The sequence below is a fragment of the Achroia grisella genome, unplaced genomic scaffold, assembly GCF_030625045.1.
Source record: "Achroia grisella isolate CSIRO2021 unplaced genomic scaffold, CSIRO_AGI_Agris_v1 utg1576, whole genome shotgun sequence".
Classification (NCBI taxonomy): domain Eukaryota; kingdom Metazoa; phylum Arthropoda; class Insecta; order Lepidoptera; family Pyralidae; genus Achroia; species Achroia grisella.
The window spans coordinates 76,217-98,999 of record NW_026712658.1 but is presented as its reverse complement, the minus strand read 5'-3'; the positions used below and the strand labels follow the sequence as shown (position 1 = coordinate 98,999).

General features: G+C 30.0%; 1 protein-coding gene across 5 annotated transcripts in view; it reads right to left on the bottom strand.

The window, feature by feature from the left end:
• Nucleotides 1–22,783, bottom strand: part of LOC131841282 (protein Skeletor, isoforms B/C) — a 72,750-nt gene that overhangs the window by 25,777 nt on the left and 24,190 nt on the right. For all 5 annotated transcript variants that reach the window (XM_059189582.1, XM_059189586.1, XM_059189587.1 and 2 more), the window contains exons 3-4: nucleotides 11,513–11,697; nucleotides 7,927–8,089 (exon numbers count right to left, since the gene is read on the bottom strand). In XM_059189582.1, coding sequence (XP_059045565.1) covers nucleotides 7,927–8,089; nucleotides 11,513–11,697 — 348 coding nt within the window. The remainder of the gene's footprint in view (nucleotides 1–7,926; nucleotides 8,090–11,512; nucleotides 11,698–22,783) is intronic.

The following is a 22,783-nucleotide window of genomic DNA, read 5'->3' as shown; positions in this document are numbered from 1 at the left end:
ATATAGGATTTATTAATCTCCTTCTATATTACAAATGTGTGTTTGTCTGCTGTCTGTTGATTAATAATTTAGACAATACAATGAAACTAGGTTCCCTATTTTGCCATGTCCTAGATTATTTCTTTAAATATAATATGTTAATAATAAGATAAATTGTATAATGTAATAGTCATTACACAATTCATCTTTACGCCAATTTTAATGAAAATCCCTTCAGCAGATTAATCATTAAAAGACACTTTCGCATTAATAAAATTAGAATATGGTATCATACAAAACAAGTTATTTATATCATATATCATATCTTTTTTCAAAAACTGAGCAATGAATGTTTTATTAGCATTCATAGATATAAATGCGCAATATCACATTTATGTGGCCTGTAGAAATTGCCATCATTTTATTACTGAGAAATAATCCTCTTTACATCGAACCCATTTCCAGATCAAACAATAACAATAGGATAATAAGTCATTGGGAAAATCACTTATTGATCACTCATTGAAAGCAGGGATATTAAATTAAGCTTTTGTTGTATATATCAGATGGAAATGTGAAATAGAATATTTGAAATATAGGGAAATTTTATCAAAGTGTGTATTCTGGTAATACGGTATGTTCCATTATATGCCATGTAATGTTAGTATGACGAATGATCACAGGCGACATTGTACATAGAGTAGAAAGTATACAGTGAATCGAATTAAAAACATTATGCAAAATTTAATTTAATAATATTGTTCTACATATTTCGTACTGAAATGTATATAACGTAAATAATGATAGTATATTGAATTGCAATGTAATGTAATGAAATATAAATGTGATAGAAATAAACCGTGTATTAATGTGAATAGCAATATACTTTAGATTTCCTAGAACCTATTGATAGACTACCCTAATGCTACTTGCATTAGGGTAGTCTATCAATGCCCTAATGCAAGTACATATTTATCCACATATATATTAATCTTACGATTAAGATTATAAACGTAAAAGTTCATAAGTATGGATGGATAGATAGCTGAATGGGTGTTTGTTACTCGTTCATGCAAAGGCTACTGAACGGATTTTGATGAAACTTTACAGTAATATATCTTATCAGAATAATAAATAGGCTACAGATTTTATGCGAAAGAAACCGCAGGCATAACTAGTGTCTAATACTAAGCTAATTGATAACCAATATAGTACATTGGTAACACGTTTAACAAATAACATATCTATTTTAACATACAGAATATTGCACATTTATTAAATTTCACTCACGTACCACGCTAATAATATAATTCATTCAAAATTGTACTTAATTCTCCATTAATAAAACACAAATTACTCCACAGTTGTTCAGTTCAGTAATTATACGCTCACCCGTGACATTTCCCTAACAAAAAAGAACGAGATATAACGTGACGTGTACAGTACAGAATAATGGTTATACAGTTATATTTGTGTTGAAATTTAAAATTAATTCCTGGTAATATGTAATAATTTTTGTGAAGTGTACTACTATACTACTGTTAATACTAGTGGTTGCCCAGTCGCCGACATTCGACCATGAATTTAAGTAAGACCATTCTGTAAGACTACATTAATAATATTAATATATTCCTAATTTGACCACAGACTGTAACCATCAACAAAATAGTGCATATGCGTATGTGTATCACATACATAGTAGTGTGTGTGTATTTTTTTTATTGATTGTATATGTATATAATTTAAAAATATATCATTCTGCGCTCTTTCTCTACATTACTGTAATCAATAAAATAAGCGTATTAAATAAAACAACTTCCATTTAAAATAATAGTTAATAGATTAATCACGAATATAAATATTTCCTATAGCACTTTAATTAAATTTTTAGCTTTTTTAGCTTTAGCTCGATAAACTACATACAAAAAAATAAAAATGCACATTTGTGTTTTTTTTGCAGTGGTTGTACCGCTAAAACTGAAACTATGGCATTATGGGCTATGATAGCACGGTGTAATGTTTTGTTTTATGAGTCATTAGCATAACCGTGGAACTTCGCATTCTTCAGCCAGATTGCCACGTAAATATGCCGAAATGACGCAAAGTTCACTCGAGGCGTTTTGGTTTGGCTTCTGTCTTCCCAGCAGTAGAAGCGACAAGCTATTAATATTTATAAAAAAATATAAAAGTATATACATACACATTTAATATAAACTATAGTAAAATAAACTTGTATTCAAGTGACTATAATTGTATATAAATCTGTTTATATTTCCTTAGTCAATAGTCATAGGAAAGCTACTGGACAACTGGTTATTGAGAGAAACAAACCGAATTGTTTTCATTGCGGAAATATATTTCCCAAATTGAATTACAAATACAAATAGAACACAATGTCTTAAAGAGTAGTTTCGATACTTTATTTAAGATTGTAGTTAATATGAAAATAAATTTAAAACTAACATTATAATTTAATTTAATTAATATGTGTATTTGTAAATGTTATAGCTTTATAACGAACAAAAAATTTGAATATTGCTCTAAGATATATATAAATTGAAGAAATAATTAGTATTACGCTTAGATCTACAAAATCTAATGTTTATTCTAATACAAATCTAAACTTATTAGTGATTACGTGTTCAATTTATATATATTAATTACAATATTTTAGCGCGCTCTCTATTCGCTGTTAGTCAGATACATGCCTTATAAACGAAGCGAGCGAGGATACGGAAGCGTTTATTTTTATGGGTCATGATTATATTATTGTATCTCCACATTATAACGTGAAACGGATTCAGGTATCAGCATGATGGAGAAATAATGGAAGAAACGTGAAATGTCATCACGTACCATAAGTATATGGTAAAACAAACTTGATATAAGTGAATTAGATTTTTAAACTACTTTATACAAATATTAAGCCATATGTTTATCGATCTAAGATCGATTTTTAAATTGTGATTAATAATCGACTATTTGGTACATGAGACTTCAGCTACTCTACGAAAAAAATAGCTTATATTCGTCCTCGTAATACAACCTATTTTTCTTCAGATAGACATATTTTGCGTTTATTATGGTAATATGTCTACCATTTATACTAATACTTTATAAGTTTGTTTTGAAAAAAAATCTTAAATTATTCCAATGTTTATATCCTACAATGAAGAAAATTTGAGAATATTTGATACTTTAATGGCTTCCAGTAACGATCGTCGTACTCGTAAATCCATCTTGTAAATATATCATAGCTCTCTTTTGTAATCAACAACAGTTTAAATATTATCTACAACAATATGTTGATATTGTGTTTATTGTGACTATAAATATAAACAAAATATAATTTTACGTTTGTAGTTTGTTGCTATTAGTCTATGATATGTGTAATTACATATTCATGGGCAAACTCAAGCATTGCATAAATATAAATAATACTAATGGAATTATAATAGAATTTGACGTGAACATAGGCTAAATATTACGTAGGCTGACTTAGGCTAATTTTTTACTAAAAATAGCAGGTAAATCCGCTGTTAACCATTTGTATAAACTTAAGTATGATATAATACAAATTATAATATAATAATGATAACATAAACTTAGTTGAGTATATTAATCGCATACAACATATTGGCTTATTATTTCTAATATCATCAAAAAAATATCAATCGTAAATCGTTATAAATATATTTATTTAGATTCCTGATTTTTAAGTAAGAAAAATACTAATGAATATATTTAATACTTAGACAAAAAACTGAGAAGCGGATCAATGTACAAAAGTAGAGTTTCTTAATTAACCTAAAAAGCAATTACTTTTTTTTAATTAATAACTGCATGTTTGTATGGGAATTACGCAAAAACAACTGAATCGAAGAAAAAATTTGATAGATGCCGTCACGTTGCGATAACTGAAGGCCAAGTTGTAGAACAAAAACAGGATACACGGTTCAAATTGCGCATCAGGTATGAAGATCTGAACTAATTCTAGTATTCTTCGTTATTGTCTGTTGTAATCAACTTTACATAATTTTAATAATATATATATGAGTACATATATTATCTTCAAATTTCTGAACTAATGCATCTAAGTTGCCAGTACAACATTGCTATTTTATACATACTCCAGCGGTTTTTTTTTTAATTCAATTCTCCGTGTAATTTAAGTAAAGAACCTATCACTTAGGTATTATCGGCTTCAATAATGAAAACGTTTTTAATTTTATGCGAGTGTCTTTTATGTATATATTAGGTATATATACCTCTATTGGAACACAAAAGCAATTCTATGCTAATTTTACCATGAAGTCAGGTTTTTTTAACATTACTGGACGCCACAACTGATATATATGCCTATTACTACTACTACATTAAATGTAAAACACAGACACCAAACTCCCATCTGTCGATGTTTTATCTATGTTGCAATTGATATCTAAATCTATACCAATTTAATTTGGATTTGAATATACAAATATATTTGTCCTAATTTGGATTTTTGTATACATATCTATTTTAGGAGAGTGAAACTCAGATTTCAATATACCACTATAGTGATACATATCTTGTACCGACGTTATATATGCATATTGCCCACCTTCATGAAGGAGAACTACTGGCCGAAGGGAGTGGTGTATCGACGCTACCGTGGCTGATTGCCATCGTCAGTGCCGTTACCGCAGAATCAATTTCTATATCAATTATTTTTATAATATTAATATTTCATATGTACTCGTATGTTAATCTATAAGGTATTTATAACGTGGGCCTAGTAGCCTGAAATAAATAAATAAAATATATGAAACTAAGTGATACATAAATGCAGCGGAAAAACGACAGGCTGTTTACTTTCCCACAATATTTCCGAAGTCGACATTACATAACACCTAACAAGAAGGGCAAGGTCGGCTCGGTCAGTTAGCGCACTGCGCACAACGAACACCGTGCCTCTTGAGCTCGGCGTTAATTTCGCTTTCTACATCAAACCACTACTATAATAATTATTGTATTATTTATGATCAAACAGAAATATCTATAATTCAATCCATGAATTTTAATACGAACAAAATTAATGTAGAATGAGCACGCGAATAGATTCTTTCAATTTAAACATCCCATTGACCCTTAATTACTAAAACTATGTCAACAAAAGACCTGACAATATATTCTTACTGATATTTCAATCAATCTAATAATAATCTCCAAAATTACATTTCCTAATACTACTTAATCTTTATATAGTAAAAATCAAAGTCACCACCGCTGCCTATTTGCTTATATCTTTTACATTACGCAACGGATTTAAATGCAGTTTTGCAGCAAGCAACAATAGAAAGAGTGATTCTAGAGATAGATTTATACATAAGTGGAATGCATCCGTTCGAAGCCAAGACTTAAAATTTAAACAAGGTCGCTATCAATGTAGGATTGTCTATATGCCCATTTATAACCGATATAAACCACAGAACTGATTTTAATTTATGGAAAATGTATAATTATATTCTGATGAAATTATTATGTACCAAAAAGCCAATGAAAACTAACCAAATATCAGTTAAAATTCATTACACAGTGGCAGCAATATCCTTTCGTTAATTAGTATATTTGGTTACGACGAAATAAAAAATAGTAATAAATATAATTAATTAACGGAATGACCTACTTATTAGCAGGATTTATTATATTTACGTACATCTACCAGTGCTCATAATTTACTTTACAGTTCAATGATTTCTTTTAATTAATACTGACTATTTTATATTTCTACAAAATGACGTTTGATTTAAGGTACATGATTCAAGTAGTAGGTAACTAGTTACTTAAATATTGATAATTCACGCAGTGCCATTTAGTCCCAAACTGAGTAGAGCTTGTAACTATTACAGACCAAAATACTCATAAAAATAAAGGTTTGTAACATGTGAGAATCGAACTTGCAAAGTAAGTCGGTGTTAAACAAACCAATCTTAAATAATTTTGTAAACATTGCTTCAATTTGATGTATTTCTGAGACCTGTCTGTAACAAAGTTAATATTACAGTGAAAGTATGAAATAAACCGACGATTTGCCTGCAGAAAATTGGTAATCGGTTAATGTTGTGATAGCCAGAACCAAACTAACCACAATTACTTTTTACTATTAAGTGAATCCAATTTCGAATCTAGATCGAAGACATGTTACCGGTTGAAAAATCACACAATTAATGTACTCTGATGCGTAAAACGAACCTGTCACACTTGTCTATCCCAAACTAAATAGAATGAACGTATAAATAAATGTACTCTATATTTTATATTAGATTAAATTACAAACAAACTCATCTTGTAAAGTAAAACCCATGCACGGGAGTGGAACGAAAATGGATTGCTTTGATGAAAATTAAATTAAATCGAAAAACATGTACATATGTACAGTAAAATAAAGTTCGTCGCCACGTCTCTGTATTTCGTGATAATCTGAAAAACTACTAAACGGATTTTCGTCTATCAAAAGCGTAATTCCTGACAAAAGTTTAGATAGTACTAGCTGTTACACGCGACTTTTCCCAATTACAAATAACAATTATTAAAAAAAAAAATCAAATATAAATGTTGCTTAAATTATTCATTATACTATCTGCGATTGCATTAGCTAACTGTGAGTGAAAGTTCTGTAAAAAGCAATTTGTTAGTTTCAGAGATTAACAAGAACAAAGAAACAGAGATTTTTTTTTATAATGATAGTTTTATGTAAATACCGCATGTACTACGCATGTATCTATATATACATACGCATTTAGTGATAATTTGAAATTACAGACACTTCCATTTTATTTATTTGTATAGATAATATAACGTTATTTTATCCGTATGAAGCCGGGGCAGGTTAGTTACGTCACATACATGCCGGTGGTTCAGCGGTTACCCAAACCGCTTAAATCCAATGGCCTAGTATTCAATCCGCCATACAATTCAAACAATTGTATTTATAATATATTTATCTATATATTGTTTTTGTATGTATATTATATAATATATATACGTAATATATGTATTTCGATATGACTGTCAGTTGTCCAGAAGGTACGCATAGTAGAAGCTCTACTTAGTTTAGGACTAGATGGCGGTGTGTAAAATTTCCAGGATTTTTAATTACTTGCCCATTCTACTAAAATATATATCTTATAATACATCTATAACTATTTGCGTTTTGATAGGCATCAATAATTTAAATTTGCTCACCATTGGGTCGTTAATAATTGCATTACGCTCCATATGGAAAGCCTCTCCTGAATATCAATATGAATTATTTTACACAGTAATTATTTCAACAATTCATTATTTACTGTGGTGTTGAATAATTGTTATGTAATCATTATTTTATTTATATTATTCATATCAGCGGTTCACTCTGACTTCGCATGGTTATTTAATCGGCGTTAGTACTTAGTTGTACCGGCGTTACTATTTCATGTTAAAAACATGAAAAACTAGTAATTGTGACATAACCGTAATAGTTAGATCTTTAGCGTACTTTTTTATAGATATTTATGTCCTCTATAAAACTGTGGTACATCAGATTGCTCTATTGTAATAATTTTCACAGAGCACGCGATGTAAGGATTTTTATTGTATTTTTTTCGCACCGTATTAAAACGGGATCCGTTTTAAAAATTGGCGTTAAATTTTAAGTATCATTCCATCTATTTTAATGGAAAGTGATGGTTTAACATAAATTTGTATCTTTGTTTTTTAACTAGGTATTATCTCCAAGATATTATTTACATTAGGACTTGTTTTTATCATAGATTTCGAGCAACTGACAGGAATTATAATAACTTAGTTTTAACTGGATAAATGGCTCGATTTTAAAGTTGCTAGTATCAGGTTCTCTTACAAAAACTAGTTACAGGTACTAAACAAGTTTTAGTAAAAAAATCAAACAAGTAGAAAAGTTCTTACCTGGAGCCTCTCCATCATATGAGAAGTTGGGCACGAGTAGAGTCTGAGCATCGACAACCACCACTGGGTCCGAGGAGACACCATGGACACCTCGGAGAGCGCCCACCTTAGCTGGCTTCGGGTAATCAAGTTCACGAGGTATCGACACGTCACCGAAGTTTACCTAAACATAAAATATTGCAAAATGATTATACTATCACAACATCAAAACTGGAATATTCGATCCTCTAAATAGAATGGAGAGTATAAAGAAAGGAGGATTTTTCAAGAGAACTGAAGGTTTTTCTCTATTTGATGGGTTTTAACGTTATTCAGTTTATTTTATGCAGTTATTTCTTTGGCAATATGCATGATTCTTATTTTGGCCAGTAGACTCAGTTCTGCTGCATATGCTATTAGAAGAATTAGGCAATTAACAGACGTGGCGACGGCTAAACTTGTATATTTTAGTTATTTCCATAGCATAATGTCTTATGGCATACTGCTGTGGGGTAAAGCAGGATATAAATACTATATTTGTTTTACAAAAGAGAGCCATACGTTCTATTTATGGTATGGGTTCAAGAGAGTCATTACGTCAGTGCTTTAAAGACTCAAATATCCTCACAGTTACTTCACAATACATTTATGAAAATATTATGTATACACGGAAGAACTTAGAGAGTTTTAAAAAACTCAAAGACTGTACAAGTAGAAACTTACGCAATATAAATAAGCTTATTTTACCTTTTCTGCACAAAATCAGTAATTCATTCTATGGTAATTGCATAAGATTTTATAATAAACTGCCAGAATCTGCATTAAATCTGACAGAGGCAATTCAAATCTTATATTAAACAATTTTTATGTAAGAAAGCCTATTACAGGATAGACGAATTCATAGATGACAACATATCAAGTAAATAATTAGTTTATTAGCTTATAGTTTATTTTCTATTGCTTTCTTGATTTAATTGATTGATTTTAATTTGTATTCTTATGTAAAATGTGAATACTATAACTATCAGATAGCAATTGTAAGTAGCTTTGACGTGGTCTAGTGTTTTGAGTAATCATGCTCACTAAAATGTCCAGACTTGTGGCTGATATATTTGTCTATCCGTCATACTCGTGTCTGACTGACTGGTCTGCTCTAATCACTATGACATTTCCTATTATTAATTGTTTAACCAGTTGGTTATGTATTCATATTTTTTTCTTTTTGAGTATTTAATTGAATTAATAATTGGTGGTTTGTATTCACACACTTAAACTTAAAAATGTAAAGTAATAATAAAATTATTTAAAAGAGCAACACGCAAGTTTCTTGCACGTTCTTTTGTGATGAGACAGCTTCTTAGAATTTTTTTTAGGTAGATTAAAAAAAATGTAATGACTATTCAAAAGTTTCAATGTAAGTTTATTTGAATAAATGATTTTCTATTCTATTCTATTAATTTAAAATTATTTGTAATATTATTGATATATTTGTCTATCGATTTCTGTGACCTCCTATGTAACTTCAATGATACTTAGCTGTTAAATTACGATTTAAGAGGAACAATATTTCCGTATTAAATTACACATTTGCAAATGATATTACTTTTAGAAATTAATTTAACATACAGGAACTACGTACGAGCAAAAAATTAGAAATTTAGAGCTAATTTAAAATATGCTCCTTTAAATATTTTAATATCAACCGGGAATCGAAATCTGAATATTATCATAAGAATTTTCCTTCATTACTGAAGCATAAACTCTGTCGACAATACTAAACAAAGCCCAAAATATCCCGTAGTGTGCCAACAAACACAACAATGCCTCGAAATATACATCCATTAGTTCACGACATAAGTAGCTAATGGAGTACATTGAATTCAGAGCTGAAGTGAAACTACTCCTTGCTGAAGATTGGGAGGTGGGGGAGGGGACTAATGGTGATTCTTATTATATCTTTCAGCGAACATCTAAAATGAGGATATTATGTACTATTTTAGCCAAAAGATGGCGTGACAGGCACAAAATATTTTTCTTTTTACTTTGCTTAAAAAGAGCAATATATATACCGGCCTATGCTTAATGTACTCGTAACTCTCTACGTCAAAATATCACATTAAAATAATCGAAAACATGATCAACCACTTTGTGTGTCATCTTCCCTTTACCTATATGTCTGGCTTCCATGATAAAGTAGTGGCTTTTCCTATTAGCTATCAGAATAGATATTCAAAGAATTTTATTATATATTATAATAATATAAACTAAATACGTGACGTCTGAATTATATTAATGATACATAGTGGCGCTAAAGAATAACAGGTTTACTGAATAAAACATATCGTAAATTATTTATAAAAGGCATAAAAAATTAGCTTTTTATTTTTTTTAAATAAAATCATGACATAATTACTAGACTCAGTTCTAGAAATCCGTATTTTTTATATTTATATGTAACCAAATAATATTACTAAAGAAATGTGTTTCCTAGGAATCAAGTTTCCCCACTGTACAGGACTCCTTACATCCGGGCCGCTGGCTAGCAAGACAATTCCCTATTTTTAAATATTTATATTTTTATATTAGTTGCTATGGTTTTGTTACTTTCTTCTTTTGCTCTTGCATACATACATAGTTTGTTACGACATATATTTTTATAATATACTGTTACTTTTACATATTGCGCCTTTAATTACCACCATCGTTGGTTCCACCAACCCCAGCGCCCTATACACAATCCCACACACCCACAACGAATTACTGAATATAGTAAAATCATCGTAATTACCCTAAGTTGACTTACTACGTTAGTTATTAACTTATATGTGAGTCACTATAACTAAAAACGAATAGTTTATTGCTTCTAGACGGTCTCGGTGGTCTAGCGGTTTTAGCACACCACTTTACTCCCGATAGTCGCCCGTTCGATTCTTTGCACAGTGTAAAAATGGAAAGTTGTATATACGAGTATTATTGTCAAAGCAGAAAACGAAGCAGTAATATACATCATAAAATACATACTGAATTCAGTTTCTGAATCGAGTATCAATATTCGACGGCCTCGGTTGTCTATTTGTTTAGATATTAGGATAGTTTAGAAGGTCGCAGGTTTGATTCCTCGCACGGCACAAACATTTATATTCATGTTTAATAGGTATGTATTTAAAAATAAAATCTATATATTTGTATCAATTATCTAGTGCCCATTATTTATTTAACTGCAGATGTTGCTGTGTGATTTGTCCTTAGATAATTACGTAGAGTTTGTATTATGAGTATTAGGCAACTGATGGAATACTTAAATACATTTTTTTAATACTTATGTAATTTATAATTTATATTTTAGACTCTTTGTTATTCTATTAAATCATGGACCGTAAAACTATAAAAGCGGATTATGTGCCTAATTATAACTAGTGTTCTTTGCATAGAAAAACAACATTTATAGATACAAAAAATAATAAGAATCATACTCATGAATACAAATTTTTGTATCGTGTGAGGAATGGAATCCACGATCGTCGGAAGTATGCTAAATCGTTACACCACCGAGGTCATCTTACCTCTGCGACTTGACAAAGAACTCTGACGTAAAGATAGAACTTACCGAGTACTCATCGCAATACACTGAGAACCACTTGAAGTCTCGTAGAGTCTTGCCATCGGGTAGGGAAAGCGTGACACCCTCGCCCCGGTATCTTCTCAGCGGACTGCTACCCCCACGTTCGTCTCGCAAACGCAGCGCCCCCACGTTCGACGGTGTCTTCGCAGTGCCCACGTAGAAGTATGCAGCTGTGTAAAAATACGTTTTCGTTTATACCCAAAAGTAGTTATATAACAAGATGTACTAGCCAGTTTATATATGTACATAGTTTGATATATAAATAATACGTTATTCGTTTTTTATATAAAATTAAAAACGAATTTATTGAAATTCGTTTTAGCAATTGAACTGTTTTATGTTGTTGTTTCGAACTGTTGAAAATGCACTGTAATAGTTAAAATAGGTCTTTATTAACTAATAAAGATCTAGTAATTGTTAGTAATCGGGTTAAAAGAATAATGACATATGTTAGTATGTCATTATTCATTTAACCTCTATTTTAAACAATAAACAGACATATTTGCTATTTCTGTACAAAGTCCTAAAAAATCATCAGATTATTACTACATTTTAATAATATTAAACACATGTTAACCTCATTGAAAATATTAAATACTAAACAACAGGCGACCCCTTCGTGTTTCGCACGGCTTCCTTACAAATCTTTAAATTTATCTGCTTATTTTACACTATAACACACACATATTATACATATAAACCGTCCCTTTAAATTAAACTATCTATTGATGAAAATTATTTTAAAATCATTTTCATCAATAGATAGTTTAATTTAAAATTAGATATCTGTTCGCTTGAACAGACAGCGGCGGCGAGTTTGTTATATACTATGTAAAGATTAGAATAAAATTAGCAATCAAATAGTATTATAATGTATGATCGCCCAAATAATTATAGCACAACAGTAATATGCACAATAGTGGATATAACTATTGCAGTTAGAAAGAATTTAAATGATTCTAGAGTAATTAATTAATCGTAGATAGGGTTCAGCACTTTCCTTCGGCGTTCGTGCGGATGTCCGGCCCGGATATTAGCCATATTTGAGGGTTTTATTTGTTTTATGGTAGTAAATTATATACTATAATAATAGTAATTATCATTACCTACTTTTATTGAGCATGTCTCAAGAAATAAATCTCAACTACATTGCACTTTTTATACATTTTTATATCTTTCCTAAATGAGAACTATATTTCATTGTGCGATGATAATAGTAGTGTTTTTAAGAAAATTCTAAAATATATAAATGCATTAGATAGTACCATGATCGTAACTGTTAAATACTTGAATTGGCAAGTTAGATGTTAATAGAAAATAATCTGATTTTGACAAAAACAACATTGGCTCAAAGTCAAAATAAATTGTCTAATAATTTTGTATTTGAAATCAAAATACTTCTAATAATATCTACGATTACTGTCATATGAATTCTTCTTATATATTTCAGTTCAAGTTGCCGATCCAAGACGGGAACATAAATATAAAAGACAAAATAGGAACTTACAAAGGCAAGAGGCAATATTATCTACAGAGCAGACTATACTACTAAACAACATTATGAATAACACAGATATTTAATAGTTGTATCTACCTAATAAGTCATGAAAAATATCACAAAGTATAAAACGTGCACCCATCATGTCATAATCCATAACAATATTGTAAGTGAAGTCTGTCTCTTGAATATTCACGACTAAACGGTAGAACGGATCTTAATAATATTGACGAAAAATTTCTATCTAGTGTCACGAGAACGGTATCTTTTATCTCAGTAAAAAGCAACGAAAGTGCAAGTAACAACTAGACTTCCATATCTAATATTAAATCAATGCGGGTAGGTACTACTACTGCCTATAATCCCAATGGTCATCTGTCACTCCATTCTGGGAATCGAGAGAAAGTAGTGGGGCAGTGACACGTCCATCATTCTTCATTACTAATCTACAAACTAATCAATTGTGAACTATAAACGTATGCTTTAAGCCACATATTCATTTGCGCTTTCATGCTTTTAATAGATACGAAATATAATTGAATCAGTCAAGTATTAATTAAATTTTAGTTGGATTGGGAGCTTGTCGATAAAGCTTTTCAATCATACCCTATGCTTTTTAATTAAAATATTGGATCCGATCAAACAATACCATATAGATAGTTCATTATTTCCAGTTCGCGTGGCATAAGCAAATAAAATTGTATGTTTTGTATCAGATAAATTAATATTGTATGTAAATAAAATTTTATTTGTAGCATTTATTTGTTTGTGTAAAGAGCGCATAATATCGAGTAACATAAGTTATTATTTATTACATTTTGATACTTTTATTACATTTTATTTGATAAATTATGAATTTCTGATTCGTAAATATATTCAAACTTAAAAACTGGTATTATTAATTAAAATGAATGTATTCATTTAGATTTTTTCTTTAAAGTACTTCGATAGACTCAATATATCCACACTCGTGTCTCTTTATATCTTAGTTTTTCTATTATAATTATAGTTAATTCTATTCCCAGCTGAAGACTGAATCTACATCTATTGTTATTATCTATTATTAGTATGGGTTAATTTACAAACAACATACAATTTTAAAAGATATTGCTAGCGTATTTTGAACTTATGCTTGTAATTATTAATTAAGACTTAAACGAAAGATAACATTAGCTAATATATTAAATATAAGTACATACTTGGAAAAGACTAAACACAAACTACATACAAAAATATTATTGTGCTCTCATATTTACTTTATTGTTTTCATGTAAGACTTAAAAACATTATTAAACATAATATCCTTAATTTACCTTATTAAATAAGTTTTCATTGGCACTCAATCAGATAAATACTGATTAATCATTATCTCATTGTATACTAAATTAAAATGACCTAACTAAAACGACAATTTAATATTCGCAAATTTTAATTAAAAACTTAGTTAAAACAAGTACGTAACCTGCCTAAGGGATTACTGTACGACTTGATATTTTCCCAGTAGGTACTACTTATTTATAAGCCAGGAGTCATTCTATCAAGTACTTACAAAGTCAAAAATGTCAAGTGTATTTTATCCAACAAAAGTCTAAACTACCTAAACACCAGATATATGAATATGGAAAAAACAAATGAAAAAAAAATCATGTAATTCGCCGTTCCTAATGCTTTCGGTTTCAGCTCAGATTATTTTATTTGTAGTGTAATTAACTAGTAAAATAAATAAAGATGTAAATACATAATAGTGGTCTAATAACTTTTATTTTCTCATATTTATTATCAGTTTCTAATTTATTATAAGATGTTAATAAAGGGACTCTTAAGGTGAATATTATATATATATATATATATATATATATATATATATATATATAATATTCTTTCCCTTTCCCTGTCTTTTATTAAAATAGACATTGGTAAATATTTAAAGCATACATTATTTAACATAATTAATCGTCCAAGTTAATTGTAAAGATTCATATTCATAAAATAAATGTTTGACTTTGAGTACAGCACCGATTAAATAATATCAAATAATAAATTATGAATATCTTACTGTTGTCATACAAATGCCGCTAGGAGTAATGTTAAATTGATGTTTTAGAAAACAGTCCACCAGGCTTTGTTTGTAGATAATATTTCGTTAAATTGATATTAGAATTATGTTACTAGTAAATCAATAATTAATTTTAGATGTTGATAGACTCATATCAACTACGCATATACACTAGCGAACAGCCCTGGTTTACGACAGATGAAATAGGTATTTCTGACTCTTTTTTCAATAACCCTGCTAGATAAATCTAAAAAAAAAATTAAATTATGTATGTTTTTCTAATTTATTTATCAGTTTTTACTACATAAATATTAAGTATTTACCACTGTAATATTTAACTACATATGATCTACAATTTTTTAAGGTTCTTAAAATTCATTGTACACAATTACATAAAACACCCTTTAAAACATTACTAGTAACCATACAATGCCTATCCTATAATATATACATTTGTAATATTGAAATAACCGTTCTTTTACTACATGAATATGAATATAAATACGGTACATACACCAAAATAATATTTTTTATAATTTTTGTCTGTCTGTTTATTCCGGCTAATCTCTCAAATGGCTGGACCGATGTTAAGGGGACTTTTTTGGCAGGAAGCTGATGTAATAAGGAGTAACTTAGGCTACTTTTATTTTAGAAGAACAAAGGTAAATTCCACCAGGTCGATGTCGCGGGAACAGCTAGTCGATAATAAAATTAAATTTCCCTTGGCCTCCCTCCTGTCACGTATCGGGTTAATGAGTGGGGTTTGTTCAATTGCGATGCGCTGATTGCAGCGTATTTGCAGCGTGCAGCGTGCAATAGTAGACAGATCCGTTACGGTACATTACTGCACACAGAATATCATGATGCGCTCCGTTATTTTGCTCGTTTAGTCATAGTTATAGCATAGCAGTTCCTGTTCTAGAAGACTTCTATAAACGTACCTTATACAATCCTTCTTTAAACAGTAGGTATATTGAAAAATTGTCTATTTAAGAATCAACTATTTTATTTTTGATTAACGTATTCGTTTCTGAATATGTACATGGTATAATACAAGCATTTAATATTCATTCTGTTTCAATAAATAGGTATTTAGTATTTATTTCGGTCTGAAAAAAAATCTTAAAAGCCGAATGTAGGATTAACTTTTTTCTACCCTAAAAAGGTAAGAAACCGGCCATAACTTCTCATTTACCGGCCGGTACATCTGTACGTGGCATGTTTACGTCCCACCTAGTTTATGGCACTAGTTTACGGCGGCGCCGTAATTTGTGGCCGTGCACAGTGCGCTGTACGGTGTACAACCAACGAACAGAGTGCACCCAACTTGTGCAAAGCGTCGCGTAATTACGGCAGATGTAGAGTCGTTTGTATTGTAACTTAGAAGACTTATATCAATCCGAAATTTGATTTTATAACTGCAATATTAGCCCTACTTATAGCATGCGTAGTTATATGTATAGCCTAATCTGGAGTCATAGATAAAATGTTACTTAAATTAAGTTTTCAGAAATCAATGATTATTTTGTTATTCGTATTACTTACTTATTAATAAACTGTCTTGACGAAGTAGTAGACCTTTACCTGATTTACATCATGTAGGTATGTGATATTTTAGCTAATACAAATTCTATTACATATTTTCAATTATACTTTTTTAATTACTGCACTAGTAAGTGTAGATTTTAATAAAGTGGTAGCTATCGGATATAGGAATGAATAGCACCACGCACTTCAAAAATACAGTGAAATTCCTGGTATCCCTGCATGTGTTGTTATTCACGAGAATTGAAATGTAATCTACATTATATTACACTGCCATATCTCACCATATAATACGGCATATATACCTTGCATTGCAAGCTTTTAAAAGACCGAAATAGGTAAAACAGAAATGTCTACATAGATAACTTTACTATGGCGACTCGAAAATTATGGGAAAATTCAAAATTGTTGATATAATTTACTTAAAGAGATTATTTTTTATTAAAGAGAGATTTAAAGAGACTAAATTATGTAAATTTTGTAAATAAACTGTTAAATATTTTGTACTGTAGTAAGATAACTTAATTAGAATAATCATAATACAAAACTAGGTCAAACAGATTTGAATCAACCTTCATAATTTATCGTAACTGTTTTGTGAATAGGATTATATGAAAACGTGGCGATTGAGCAATAAGCCGGCTTATTATGCGTGAGCCACGCGTTGTTTGGTGACAATAAAACAAATAGACAAAGCGTGATTGTGCCGTCAGTTGAAGGCTATAGTTAGTATTAAATGAGTGCTGAGAATTAGCCTGTTTGATTGCGCGGAGGACACTAACATTAACTTGTTTAAACAACTACTAAAACACAATAAGCAGTGCTATATGAACTTACATACATCCACAATTCGTTTATAAAAATAATGGTATTATATTAACTTAAAGGTTTTCCCAAAATCATAATCATAATCTTTATTATCTAAAAATTTTTTTTTTACAAATACTTAAGAAGTCCCTGAATTCTGAGGTAGGTATAGAAAATACCTGTGTTTCAGAAGTCAGTGTCCTCTTCCATATAAAAATGATCACTGAAGCAATATAAAAAAGGATTTGCGCGAGTGAACCCGTAACAAACAACTTATACACTTTGTACAATAGCTAATATGAGCTGACCAATATATTATTATTATAAACTAACATGATACTGAGCGAGCGTACCTGTTTAACCAAATTATTGGTTTTGTTACTTTTTCAATCAGTTTAAAATTATTAATTTATTCTATATAACCTTAAAATATAGTCGAATATTTTATAAATAAAACCTATACAAGACCAAGACACTACTGTGGTTGAGGTATAAGAACAGAAAACCTTGGGGGGACGTGGATTGTTAGTAATGGGAATTAGTAACTCCCATTGCTAGCAATGTACCATGTTAGGTCGACCTCCACGTGGTTCCCCCTGGAAACCATCGTGATAAATTCTTGGGGAATTTGTCACGATGTGCTAACTGACCTGACCTCATGCTCATCTTATCATCCTTCACTGGTGCCCCGCCAGCGTAAACCGTTAGTGCAGGGGGTGCATCTTTCCATTATCTTACAAAATAAAAACAGAAAACCTTAACAAACAATTCTTTAAAAAATATGGCAATTGGTCACACGAGCGGCACTAGTGGAAAGTTCACAAGACTAATTAATACAGGCACGCTTGCAACAATACTAGCCAGTCAGCTTTAGATTAATGACTGCAGACAATACGCCGTATTAAGTCATTAGCATGGATATTTCTAAGGAGATTAATTCATTGTCTGGACCTAAGTAGACGGAGAACAATCCTGGGTGTCTTTTTTCCGTCCGAACTAAATTTGCGTTGTGTAACATACACTATTACCGAGCAACGCAAAGAATTTTGACAGTAATGTTTATAAATCTTAACTAGGTACATAAATTTTATAGGTTTTGAACTAAACACCAGTGCAATTTACTCGTACAATTTTTTATTTAAAAATAACAAATCGAAAATACACGATTTCCATATTTTAAATTTATGCCATAAATAGTAAAAAACTATTGATGTACTTTTATTGGAATTTCTAATAGAATCTATAAATAGTCGCTCATCTATAGGTAAATTTGGAGATAGAGTTTTGTGTGACCCGGCTTGTAGTTACCACCACATATTTCTACCCGTCAATGAAAAAGGTAATTGACGCCAATCAAATACTGTCGTCTTATATCTGTGTAATGAGCAGTATAGTAATATTAGTTTTAATTGTATTATTATTGAAACATATTTTAATATAAAAATAACTTGCATTAATTACGTAACTAATTAGTTAACTTATGTAGACTGTATCATTACCTTATACATATTCACATCATGTAACAAGTCTAGACAGACGTGTAAGAGGTACGTAATACTATTTTAATAGTTCTACCAATATTCAAATCATAGGCATATTTTCGTATATGTTTAGATGATCAATACTAAATTAATATTTAAAAAAAACAATAAAAAAAAGAAAATATGTTATATATACAAAAATATTTTTTTTGTCTTTTTTAAGCCAAACACACCGTATAAGCTTTTTGGTTAAAATATTAAACAATTTGAAATTTGAACAAAGAAAGCAAGAGAGTTTTTCTACTAGGAGCATATAAATATACTTTTAGGAAATTGGAGTGGCTGGCTGACTCGAAGGAAGTTTATGTTGCAGGTGTTACGTGATAATAAGTACCTACTTCTAAGAACCACTGAAATATTGTTCTACAATGTTTCGATATTGTTCATAACAGATGTCTGCCGTGGTAAAGTATGCGCAAACTTTTGAACATAACAAAAATAAAAGAAAAATGTACATTAAAGGTATTTTCTAAAATGCCTTTCTGATATTTATTTTACTTTTGTATTACTACAAATAAATGCTTCACAAAAATATTTATGAAAAAAGATTATTTTTTACGTTTAGGTATATTAACATATCATAATATATATATATCGTATCGTAATCCTTACTAATATTATAAATGCGAAAGTAACTCTGTCTGTCTGTCTGTCTGTCTGTCTGTCTGTCTCGCTTTCACGCCAAAACTACTGAACCGATTTAAATGAAATTTGGTACGCAGATAGTCTAGACGCAGAGGAAGGACATAGGCTACTTTTTAATGCGTAAAAAGGGTTGTAAGGGGTTCAAAATGGAAATACAAGGTTATCTTTATGCGGTTGAATCCTTATTCGTCATCTTTTCATTTCACTAGCTAACAACCAATCAACACATCGCGTGCGTTTGCGCCATTCGCCATCTTTTCATTTCACTATCTAACAACCAATCAACTCATCGCGTGCGTTTGCGCCAATAAGGTATCCATCACAGAGAACAAAACCACAGATAACATAATGTAAAACGAAAGATCTTGCCGGAAACATGACGTTGACGTTTAGTGAAAATATTGTTTTTTGACACTTTTTTATGATAAAATCGTATATCGTGTGTATGTGTTTTTTCTTTAAACCTGAAATTGGCCGATTGCGAGACAAATTTGGCGATTTTTTTTATTAATTTGTTTTACGGCTCTGGATACAAGCCCAGTTTAGCCCAACTTAAAGTTTTACAATATAAATTACAAAAATTAAAGTCAATGTCCAATGTTAAATAATAATAAATGTCAAACGTTGTTTCCCTGTTCTGAACAACTTAAAAAAAAAAACTTAATAACAATCACAATTTCTTCAAATTTTATTATTTATATTTTTTAAAGAATGTTGTGGTGTGGCACTATCCGAAATTAAATTATTTACCCATTTTTGTAGGTTATACAGAAATAATGTGTGGGTGTTTATTTAAAAAGCATTAACACAAAATTAATAAAGTATAGGTATTAATAAATATATGGTTGTTGTATCAAAATAGAATTTTATTATTTTTCACTAAAATAAAAACTAACTGTCTTTTTTATAAAATAAATGACCTTTATATTATGGAACTATTTAAATTATTTAACTGATTGTAAGAAACAAAATGTTGGTTTGTAGATTAATACTGTAAAATTATTATTTGTACGGAAACGATAAAAATATATTTTTGTGCTGCGACAAAAACTAATATTATAAATGTGAAAGTAACTCTGTCTATCTATCTCGCTTTCACGCCAAAACTACTGAACCGATTTGAATGAAATTTGGTATACAGATAGTCTAGACCCTGAGAACGGACATAGGCTACTTTTTAATGCGAAAAAAGGGTTGTAAGGGGTTAAAAGGGGGATGAAAGATTGTATGGAAGAATCGTCATTTTTGAAGCTAGAAGCTTGAAACTTATTTTTGAGACTGTTGATTAAATATAAATAAAAATGACATTCAATGTTTGTAAAAAGTTACCCTTAAGGGGTAAAATAAAATAGGGGATGCAAGTTTTTATGTAAACACGTAATTTTTGAAGCTAGAAGCTTAAACTTATTGTTGAGACTGTTGATTAAATATAAATACATATGACATTCATTGTTTGTAAAAAAATTACCCTTAAGGGGGTAAAATAAAATAGGGGATGCAAGTTTTTATGTAAACACGTCATTTTTGAAGCTAAAAGCTTGAATCTTATTGTTGAGACTGTTGATTAAATATCCTTACTTCCTTACTTCCTTACTAATATTATAAATGCGAAAGTAACTCTGTCTGTCTGTCTGTCTGTCTGTCTCGCTTTCACGCCAAAACTATTGAACCGATTTAAATGGAATTTAGTACGCAGATAGTCTAGACGCAGAGGAAGGACATAGGCTACTTTTTAATGCGTAAAAAGGGTTGTAAGGGGTTCAAAATGGAAATACAAGGTTATCTTTATGCGGTTGAATACTTATTCGTCATCTTTTCATTTCACTATCTAACAACCAATCAACACTTCGCGTGGTTTTGCGCCATTCGCCATCTTTTCATTTCACTAGCTAACAACCAATCAAAACATCGCGTGCGTATGCGCCAATAAGGTATCCATCACAGAGAACAAAACCACAGATAACATAATGTAAAACGAAAGATCTTGCCGGAAACATGACGTTGACGTTTAGCGAAAATATTGTTTTTGACACTTTTTTATGATAAAATCGTATATCGTGTGTATGTGTTTTTTCTTTAAACTTGAAATTGGCCGATTGCGAGACAAATTTGGCCATTTTTTTTAATAATTTGTTTTACGGCTCTGGATATAAGTCCTGTTTAGCCCAACTTAAAGTTTTACAATATAAATTACAAAAATTAAAGTCAATGTCAAATGTCAAATAATAATAAATGTCAAATGTTGTTTCTCTGTTCTGACGAACTTATTAAAAAAAAACTTAATAACAATCACAATTTCTTCACATTCTATTATTTACATTTTTTAAAGAATGTTGTGGTGTGGCACTATACGAAATTAAATTATTTACCCATTTTTGTAGGTTATACAGAAATTATGTGTGGGTGTTTATTTAAAAAGCATTAACACAAAGTTAATAAAGTATAGGTATTAATAAATATATGGTTGTTGTATCAAAATAGAATTTTCTTATTTTTCACTAAAATAAAAACTAACTGTCTTTTTTATAAAATAAATGACCCTTTCATTGTGTCATATATTATGAAACTATTTAAATTATTTAGCTGATTGTAAGAAACAAAATGTTGGTTTGTAGATTAATACTGTAAAATTACTATTTGTACGGAAACGATAAAAATATATTTTTGTGCTGCGACAAAAACTAATATTATAAATGCGAAAGTAACTCTGTCTGTCTGTCTCGCTTTCACGCCAAAACTACTGAACCGATTTGAATGAAATTTGGTATACAGTTAGTCTAGACCCTGAGAACGGACATAGGCTACTTTCTAATGCGAAAAAAGGGTTGTAAGGGGTTAAAAGGGGGGTGAAAGATTGTATGGAAGAATCGTCATTTTTGAAGCTAGAAGCTTGAAACTTATTTTTGAGGCTGTTGATTAAATATAAATAAAAATGACATTCAATGTTTGTAAAAAATTACTCTTAAGGGGGTAAAATAAAATAGGGGATGCAAATTTTTATGTAAATTCGACATTTTTGAAGCTAGAAGCTTGAAACTTATAGTTGAGACTGTTGATTAAATATAAATACATATGACATTCATTGTTTGTAAAAAATACCCTTAAGGGGGTAAAATAAAATAGGGGATGCAAGTTTTTATGTAAACACGTCATTTTTGAAGCTA